At 45.3% G+C, this 10,261-nt stretch overlaps 1 protein-coding gene across 24 annotated transcripts in view; it reads left to right on the top strand.

Annotated features, from left to right (window-relative positions):
• The first annotated feature begins 3,165 nt into the window (after nt 1-3,165).
• Nucleotides 3,166-10,261, top strand: part of MAP4 (microtubule associated protein 4) — a 142,073-nt gene continuing 134,977 nt past the window's right edge. For 5 of the 24 annotated variants that reach the window (XM_037030428.1, XM_037030429.1, XM_037030437.1 and 2 more), the window contains exon 1: nt 3,167-3,638. In XM_037030428.1, coding sequence (XP_036886323.1) covers nt 3,334-3,638 — 305 coding nt within the window. In that variant the 5' untranslated portion in view covers nt 3,167-3,333. Of the gene's footprint in view, nt 3,639-3,676; nt 3,787-10,261 lie in introns of those variants that run through there. The other 19 variants (XM_037030432.1, XM_037030434.1, XM_037030435.1 and 16 more) reach the window with 11 other exon arrangements.

Genomic DNA, 10,261 nt, shown 5'->3' with positions numbered 1-10,261 from the left:
GAAAAAGGTTTGGGCCAAACGACCCCAAAGGGGTCTTGATCCTATTCTATTTAAATTCTAATGGACGTAATTGCATTTCTCGCTCCCCATGGAATTTGAACATAAACATCATAAATTGGGATAAAAATTAGTATGTAAAAATGTGTATTTTCATCCAGGAATTTCTGTCTTGAAAGCATCAAGACAATCCCTATATTTTCTTCTAAAAGTTGTAAAGTTTTATGTTTTTCTATAGGAATCTTATATGCTACTCATTTCTTAAGTACCGTATGGATTTTATTGCATCACTGCAGTGAATGGGATCTTTTTTTTGTACCACATTTTGTAATTGATTATTGGTGTATAGGAATGCTATTCCTTTTTGCACGCTAACTTTGTATCTAGTAATCTTTCTGAGCTTTTATTAATTCTAGTAGTGTGTAGACCTTCCCAAGTTTTTTATGCAGAAAATACTATTACCTACCTATTCAGATAGGCAGAAGAAACAGCACGAGGAAGGACTTGAAAGGGAGAAGTTCCAGAAACAAAGAAGGCAGATGGCGTTGGGCCTAGGGAGAAATAAGGAAGATGATGAGGTGAGAGAGGGAGACAGCATCAGCAGACAGGTCCTAAAAGCCATTTTCAGGATTTTAATACAATGGAAAAGCTACAGAAGAAGTTTACATCAAAACAGGAGAAAAGTCTCTATGATAAGCCATTAGGCTTTGCGCATGTCTGGGTCTTGCCTAACATTTTGGTCAAAATTTGGACGAATAATATAAATCATGCTTTTCAAGCAGAAAAATGTATTGGATAACTTTAAAATGTTGTTTTGTGAACTTGTAGAGCCTCAAGAACATATGCTTAAACATAGGACTAGGTGTTTCTTAAGATCCTTTCCAACTTTGAGATGCCTGGGGATCTATGCGTTTCATCCTGGGTACCACCCTGGAACTGCAGGGAAGGTTCTTTCCCACTTGAGGTGGGAAAACAATGAACCTGTGTATCAAGAAATCATCTATTAGGGCAGATCCACATTTACACAAATAATTACCATGTATGTGGTGGGTGCTGTAATAGAGAGGCATATAAGTGGTGTGGGAGGATGTGTATGGATTGGAGGGCGGTGCAGAAGTTGTGAAATTTGGACTGAAGCAGGGTGGAGAGAGGGCTGGGAGGTAGCTGTGACAGTATACAGGAAAAGGGGACTGAACTGGAGCAGCATCAGGGGTGATGGAGACACCTCTGAGGCAGAAGCAGCATCTGGTAGGTCTGAGTGGGAAGAAGGAAGGGGAAAATTGAGATTGACTCCTGGGTGTCTAGTTTGGGATACATGTAACATGGTGATTCTATTACCTTAGAGAAGGAACGCTGGATTCCAGCACTTTTGGTTTTTCCTAGCCATCTGACTTGTAAGGAGCTCAAAGCCAATGAACTCCATTCATGAAGCCAGGGACAGGCCTTGGGGCTGGCTACTCCAAGCAGCCGAGAAAGGGTCACTATAGTCCTGGCTGGTGTGACTCAGTGGATTGACCGCTGGTCCGAGAATCCAAAGGTCACTGGTTCAATTTCCAGTTAGGACACGTGCCTGGGTTGCAGGCCAGGTCCCCAGTTGGGGGCGGGTCAGAGGCAACCACACATTGCTGTTTTCCTCCCTCTCTCCCTCCCTTCCTATCTAAAAATAAATAAATAAAATCTTTAAAAATAAAAAGATCAATGTAACTTTTTTAGGTTCCACCTGTGTGTTCTCCTACAACTTAAGTTCATGCGTAGATAAAACCTGTGGACTTTGGTGTGAAGTAATGCTGATTTCACCAGGACAGTAACCCTTTTATTCATCTTTGTATGGTGCCCCTGAATGGCCCTTCTTGATGTGCAGATACGCAGTCAGCATCTGTTGGATGAATGAATTCAGGCTTGCAATGGTACTCCCCTACTATGGAGCCTGGGTAAGTGTGAGTTTGGGCCCAAGGCACTTGGCTTCTTAATGTCAGTTCTCTGTGGATGGCCCAAAGTCCTTTTCAGGACTCCATGTTCATAGTTCTATACCTTTTCTATTTACACTTTTACTCTTCATCCCTTCATATTTGTATCTGCTGTCAACACTTCTTTACAATATTAATAGCACTGTATAAGTATTTGCTAAGTGATAGGCACCAATCTAAGCACTTCACATACATTAACACACTTGATCCACATAAAAACTGTAATGAGGTAGGTACCAACCATTGTCACTCATTTACAGTTGCAGAATAGGTACAGAGAGATTAAATATCTTCTGCAAGTTCATATAACTTCTAAGTATTAGCGTGCAGATTTGCACGCAGGGAGTATGGGTCCAAAGTCCAGGTTTGTCAACCTCAGTGTACTATCTCTAGGTCACCCTAACAGTGACTGTGACAGAGGCTGGTGACTGAAGTATCTCATTTTTATAAATAAGGCAGTTGAAGCTTAACTTCCCTAAGCTTACACAGATGAAATAGAAAGTAGCAGAGCCAGACCTCCAACCAGGGCTTTCAACCAAGGCCAGTGTTAACCAGCCTTCTCCAGAGGTCGAGTGTGTGGCCCTGGCACCTGGCTGCGAGTTAAAAGCCTCACTGTGTCTATTACTGGCTTGCTGACATTAGGTAGGTTACCAAACTTGTGTGTTTGTTTCCCCAACTGTAAAATGAAAACGAGATCATTAATACCAACCATATAGGATTGTTGTGACGAGTAAATGAATTACTGTCACATAGGAGAGGGCCTGGAACATCGTAAACACTCAGTACCTGTAAGCTCTCACTTTCTGGACCAGCGCTATCCAGCAGAAATATAATGTAAACGAGATAGTAACTTTAAGTTTTTTAGTGACCATGTTTTATAAAACAAAAGGAAACACTTAAATTATTTTAAATATGCTTTATTTAGCCAACTATATCCAACACTATGATCAGTTATCTGATTTATAATCAATACACGAATTGTGAATGGGGTACTTTATATATTTTTGGTATTAAGTCTCGCAGTCATGGTATGTATTCTACACCCACAGCACGTATCACCTCGGACCAGCCACGTCACTTGTGGGGTGGGGCAGAGCTGCTCCGGAAAAGCCCCCCAGCTGGCCCGTGCCGTAGACCCCACCCCGCGCCCCGCCCAGGTTACATCACAGTGCCCATAGGCCCCGCCGGCGCCGGTACCCGGCACCGGCCGCGTGTGCCCGGCCCCCCGCCTCCTCTCCGCTCCAAGCACCTAAGTTCTTAGAGGGACCGACGGTGTCACATTACAGCTGGGCGGCGGTTCGGCCCGCCGACCTCAGCATTAACCCGTGGGGGAAAGGAGCCTGAGTCCGGCAGGCGTACATCACCCCCAATGGCCCTCCGACCGCGCCGCTTACTCTGGCAAGGTCGGGGCGGCGGGGCCGGCGCCTATTGGTCCACCGCGATCTTCAGCCCGCCCCTCGACGCCCTTATTGGCCGGAGCCGCGGCGCCTGCAGGATAGGCGGCGGCGGCGGCGCTCCTCCTACGCACCGGCCCTCGAGAGGGCAACGAGGAAGCGGCCGCCTCCCTGTGCCCCGCCCCTCGGGTTGGTTCACTCTCTGCCTCCGAAGTCTTCCCGGCTCCTCCCGGCCCTCTCCAGGTTCCCTCCAGCTCCGGCTCCGGCGCGGTGGCGGCGGGTAGGTGCAGCGGCAGGCGGAGCCCGATTGGAGGGGCGGCCTCTCCACTGCCCTAGGGCTGCTCGAGCCTGGCCTGGCGGTATTCCGGGACTCCTCCGGGCCCGCCTGAAGCGGGGAAGGGCGGTGGCCGCCGGCCTGCTGGATGCGGGTATGGCCCGGCGAAGGGCCTGCGGGCGTGATCTTCCGAGCTTTCTAGGCGCGATGTGGGGGCCCATGGGGCGGGGCAGGCTGAGAGGTCCGTTTTCGGGGGTCTAGAGCGGTGGGGCCAGTGGCACGCCTCAGGCTCGAGATGGAGCTGAGCCCGGGGAGCGAGGGTCGGCTGCCATTCAGGGCCCTGGGTGGGGCTTGGGGACATCGAGGAACGCAAAGGTCGTTCTGTGAGGATTTTTGGGGTCAGTTGAGGTGGGGCTGAGGTGAGCCTTGGAAAGGGTGAGTAGTCAGGTTTTATGGGAGGTTTGGAGGGGTGGTCTGGAGAACCGGGCCTCTGCCGGGGCTGTCTCTCCCGGCGTGCGTCGGCCCCGGCACTATTTAGGGGACTAAGCAAGTGTCTGGCCGAGGGAGTACGCAGGGGACGGAGTAAGGTTGGGATGAGACGATGGAGACAGGGACGGGGAGTGCAGTTGGAAACGTTACCCTGAACTGAGATTGTAAGGTAGCGGCACATGGATTAGCTTCTCCGCGGGTGTGTTGCCCGACCGCTTCTTTATTGAAAGTACCCCGTGCGGGAATGTTGGGGTTTTGCTTGCAAATTAAGGAACGTGCAAATTAAGTGCATTTGGGAGGAGGCAGTGAGTGATTACGCTAAGATTTGTGTTTTAGGAGCCAGACCCGGGATGAAACATGCTTCTCGGGAAGACTAGTGTTACCCAGCTTTCTCCTGGAAACCCCCTTTACTCCTTCTTTCCCTCTTCTGATTCAGTTACAGCCTTGCTCCCCAGGGCCTCTCGATTCCCTCTCCCTGGCTGCATAGCATTGCAGTCTTTTTTGCTGTGTGTGTGTGTGTGTGTGTGTCTCCCGCCCATTTCCCTGCTGCTGTGCTTTTGGCAACTGCCTCTGCTCTTTCCCAGGGATGGTTGTGGCATTGCATCAGGGGATATTTGTGCTTGTAATTTGCTCACTCAGCCCAGGAAGAGGGAGAATAGCATGCTGCCGAGATGGGAGGGGGGTGCCGTCTGCTGGGCTGGGGCGGTAGAGAAAAGGGTGTGGTGAGGGAATACAGCTGCTCTAGGCCTATAGGGTAACACTGCCCAGTCATCAGCTGAAAGAGATTGAAAGAGCAGCCGCGGCAGCAGCTATTTTTATAAATCAGCCCTGAATCCAAGCTGAGAGCACATGGATTTAGGGTGAACAGTTGTCATGCTCTCACTGTTACAGGCGGGGTGTTTGGTAGACAACATTAAGAGTTGCTAAGCAGGAGACTCCATTTGTACTGTACAGCAGGTACTTTACTTGCAACTTTTTAACTTTGCTCTTTTCAGCTTTGTAGGATGTCTTTTACACTGACGTCCTTGGATTGTCCATACTCCTTTTCAAATGAAATGTTATGCTCTTCTTTTCAAGTTTAGCTTAAAAATGATAAAGCTGACTCTTTTGAGCCCTTGCCATCTTCCAGGCACTAGTTATCTGTCTTTACTTACTGATGAGGAAATTGAGACTGGCAGGAATAAGAGGTCACATATATTTAAATGGCAGAAGTGACAGCCACACCAAGGTCTCTCTCACCCTCTACACAGTAGTTTAGAAACGCGAAATTTTTGGTTTACACGGGAGTGATTCAAGCGCTTGAAAATTTATTCATGCGAAGTAAACTCACTGGAGGCTGATAAACCAGATACCAATTTTATTTATGATGAAAGTATTAAGTGCCATGTATGGAACTGGAATTAATTATCTACTGGCCAGGACACCTCCTTTGTTCTGGGGCAGCCTAATCAGGAATGAGAAGGCAGTTGATTATAGAATTCGAATGAGAGGCACTGGGTGTTCTTAGGGGCTATTTTAATCAAGTTACAGAAGCCTGGTGGGTCTCCTTTCGTTGTATGAACCTATGACAGTGTTTCGTAGCTGGGGAGCTTTTCATACACTCCCTCCTCTGTCTCCGTTGTGTTTTTTAAGTCATCATTTCGTATGTTTGTCGTCCAACATATACTTACCAGTGTTAAAATTTTCAAACTTGTAAGTAAGTTTATATTACAGATTAAAAAGTCACTTTCCGTTGTTTGTTGACATTGAAGGAAGCACCTGGAGTTTCTTGTTTGGGTGGCTTATCTTTCTTTTTATTTATTTCTTTTTTGAGGATACAAACACTTTTATTAATTGCATAATAAGGCTTTCAGGGCACAGTAGGACAGGTTTCTCAAGCTTGACCAAAGTGGCTTGAGAGCAGGGGAGGGTACTGGTTTTCAGGTTTTATTTTGGTTATGGAGGGGGTGTCTAACTCATTTTCGTCAGGGGCCACATCAGCCTTGCAGTTGCCTTCAAAGGGCCGAAATAACTTTAGGACTGTATACATGTAACTATTCCTCAACTGTTAGGGAGTTGAAATTTCATTCAGCCCATTGAAGGCAACAGTGAGGCTGATGTGGCCCCTGGTAAAAATGAGTTTGATACCCCTGGGTTACAGGATGAGGTATGGGGGAGCGAGTATTCCCATGTATGGGAGTATGTGATGAGGCTCCTGTGGGTCGATCCTCCCACCAATATCAAGATAAGTGGCTTAGCAGTTTTTTTTTAAACAGACATTTATTTATTTTAGAGAGAGGGAAGGGAGGGAGAAAGAGAGGGAGAGAAACATCAATGTGTAATTGTCTCTTGTGCGGCCCCCAACTCAGGACCTGGCCTGCAACCCAGGCATGTGCCTGTGCTGGGAATCGAACCTGCGGCCCTTTGGTTTGTAGGCTCAATCCACTGAGTCGCTCCAGCCAGGACGGCCTTTTTAATTGCTGTTTTTCAGCCCAACTGGAGCAGTGAAGTCATTTGCTCTGGCTAAACAGGAAGTGACTGTAGCTGGAATGGACCTGTTCTCGCGTGTGCTTGATCCCAGACACAACAGTCTCTTCACATCAAGTAGCTTGACCAACAAGTCAATCTTTGTCCCTTCTTGGTGGGATTGTTCTTTTTTAATAAAGAAGCTGCTGTCTTTAGGTTTTGTTTTTGTTTTTGTTTTTGTTTTTTTGACTTTGGCAATGTTACGAGCAAGAATAATTCCTTTTCTGGACTTCTTCCTTCTTCTAGAATCGTAGAATCTCAAGAGATTGGAAAGATAATGTAGTGCAGCTTTCTGCACATTGTAAGTGATTTCTCCAGGCCTCTGTGCGAGTCTTCCCCCAGAGAGGGACTCCACAGCTGGCGGCTAACAATTCCAGTTTGCAAATTTGTCATTTTGGAAAGAATTCCCTGATAATGACCTCAAACCTGCCTCCCTGAAGTTTTATTCACTGGTTCTATTTTTGCTGTCTACAGTATTTGCCTATAGCTCCAATCTCCACTTGACCCTTACTCAGTCACAGTTATTCTGTACCACCGAAGTTTTTTCTTTTTCAGACTAAATAGTTCTTTTCTTGCAGCCACCTCTTATGAAATGTCCCCTCTAGCCCTGGCCAGTGTGGCACAGTTGGCTGGAACATCATCCAGTACCAAAAGGTTTCGGGTTCAATTCCCCACCAGGACATGTACCTAGGTTGTGGGCTTGGTCCCAGTCCAGGTGCCCAGTCCTCGTGTGTTCAGGAGGCAGGCAGATTGGTGCTTCTCTTTAGCATCAGTGTCTCCTGCCCCCCCCCCCCCCCAAGCTCTCTCTAAAAGCAATGAACAAATGTCTGCTGGCGAGGATTAAAAAAAGAATAGAGGAAATGTTCTCTCTAAATCTTTTACTGTTGGTCTGATTCAGATACCGTATGAGGTCCTGGGAGTGGAGTGATTGAGGAATTCAAAAAGACCCCTGCCCTTGGGGAGCTCAGCGCTTGGTTTCTATCAGTGCTGCGTTAGAATAAAATAGGTACTTTTTCCCCCCCAATATCCACTTTTCTGTGTTAGTTTATACTTGTCCTATAGTAACCTCACCTCTAAGTCTTTTTTTCTAGAACTGATATTAACCCAAATTTTTGTCTGGTTGTTTGGCTTTCTTTGTTTTTTCTTTGTTATTTCTATTTTGTGGTTGGCTTTCTTAAGCTGTGTGGTTGATTCTTTTACACTCCTTTTCTGTTGCTGTCCATTGTTCCAAAGGGGACTCTTGGAATTCTGATTCTTTTACCATGTGCCTTTGTTAGCCTTCCTATGTCTTCCTATATAATTCTTCTATATTTTTACTTGATTGAGCTAATAAAATACTCTTCCTAGAGAGTGCCAAAGTCAGATCTTGGTAGTAAGCAATGGGAGACAAAACTTCATGCTTTATTTTCTCCTTACTTCTGACTTGTATTAGATCTTGGTTTTGATTTGCTGCTCTAGTTTGTGTGGAAAAATTATAATTAAAATATTTTACATCTTACAACTCTGAAGGCACAGCCGACTCTTTCTAATGGTAGTTATTGATTATTGATTGAAGTTACATTATAGGATTCTTTATTATGACCAAGTATAGGTTCTGACTTGTAAATGATTCACATGTAAAATAGCTACAGGGGAGACTGGGGATAGATGGTGAGTGGGCGTGGAGAACGGGGACTTCAGGAAAAGGTTGCTTCAAAAAGAGGCAGCGTAGAGAATTCGAAGTTCCCTTTCAATTAGATAATATGATTTCCTCAAAGAATGGATTCTCAATGTAATAGATTGACCATTCTGTATGGTGGTGAATAATATATATAAATTCTGGGGTCTCTGAAAGTTTCTATATTTGTTGTGAAAAATTCAGTGCCATCAGCAACCAGGGTAACTGTAGTGGCTAGGCCAAATTCGGAACTTCTGAATGTAGCCACAGGCTGCATGGTCCCCGTATTTTGCTGTGCATAATGCACACTTTTTTTGCCCACATTTTTTGAGGGAAAATTAAGGATGTGCATTAAACATGGCAAAATGTGGTATGTGGTTGAGGAAATCATGAGTAATTATACCTCTTCTGATCTATTCTCAGCACTAGTAAAGAAGTTCGGGGGTATGAGATGTACCTGTAGTCAGTTTGTCCTGTTTGGCCCTAAGATGTGGTCTGGTAGTGTCCGTACATAACTTTGCCTGCTCATAGGGCGATGTCTTAGCATCACTTAAATTCATTTTCCCAAACTGCCCACAGTTGCATCGCCCTAGTGAATCTGATTTCCTAATAGTCATTTGTGTGTCCCTCGTTCTTTTTGTTTTTTAAAATCCTCACCTGAGGATGTGTTTATTGAATTTTATTTTTAGAGAGAGAAGGAGGTGGCGGGGGCAGGAAAGAGAGAGGTCTCTCATATGCGCCCCAACTTGGGTTGGAACCCGCAACCTTTCGGGATGTGGGTGACGTTCCAGCCAACTGAGCCGTCCAGCCAGGGCCCTCGTTCTTTTTAAAAACACTTTTTCAAAAAGTTTCAAATGCATTACAGTAGGTGGAATCAGTATATGAAACTGAGCCCCTAAGTACCCACCCGTGACCAATTTTGAGGCCTCCATATTCCCACCTGCTCCCCTACCATTCTTTTCTGGATTATTTTTTAGCAAATCCTAGACATGAGCTCATCTGGAAATATTTTAGATGTATCTTAAAAGATAGTACTTACCTTTTAAAAATATAAATCACAATTTCTACAGAGAACCTCAACATTTGACAAAAATACCGAATTAATATTTAGGTTTTCCTTACTGTCATAATTTATTTTTATTTTATTTCATTTTTCTTGCAGCTGCTCAGTTTGAACAGAATTCAAATGAAGTATTTATTTGGTATTATTCTCTTAAGTCCCTTTAACAGAATTTCCCTTCCCCTGCCTTGTAATTGGTATATTGAAAAAACTGGCTCCTTTGTCTTCTAGAAGTTTCCATGTGCTGGATTTTGCTGTTTGCATCTTTTTTTTTTTTTTTTAAATTTTATTTATTTATTTTTTAGAGGGGAAGGAGAGAGGGAGAGAAACATCAATGTATGGTTGCCTTTTGTGCCTCCCATGCTGGTAGTTAGCCTGCAAGGAACCGGCCTGCAACCCAGGCATGTGCCCTGACTGGGAATCGAACCGCGATTGTCTGGTTCGCAGGCCCGCGCTCAATCCACTGAGCTACGCCAGCCAGGGCTGCATCTTTTTTTAAAAAAATATATTTTATTGATTATACCATTACAGTTGTTCTATTCCCCTCTTCATTCCCCTCCACCCACACACTCCCTCCCCCACCATTCTCCCCCCCTTAGTTTATAACTATGTGTCTCAAGATCTTTAGATTCTATATTTCCCCTACTATTCTTGCCCTCCCCCCTATCTATTTTCTACCTACCCTCTATGCTATTTTCTGTACCTTCTCCCCCCTTCTCCTCCTCCCACTCCCCTGTTGATAACCCTCCATGTGTTCTTCATTTCTATGGTTCCACTCCTGATCTAGCTGTCCTCTTGGTTTGCTTTTGTTTTAGGTGTGGTTGTTAATTACTGTGAGGTTGCTGTCGTGTCACTGGTTGTAACAACCACACCTAATACAAAAGCAAACCCAGAGGACAGCGGGATCAGGCGTGGCAC

The sequence above is a fragment of the Sturnira hondurensis genome, unplaced genomic scaffold (assembly GCF_014824575.4).
Source record: "Sturnira hondurensis isolate 20B ecotype Veracruz unplaced genomic scaffold, ASM1482457v3 Scaffold0020787, whole genome shotgun sequence".
NCBI lineage: Eukaryota > Metazoa > Chordata > Mammalia > Chiroptera > Phyllostomidae > Sturnira > Sturnira hondurensis.
This window is presented reverse-complemented; position numbering and strand designations above follow the sequence as displayed.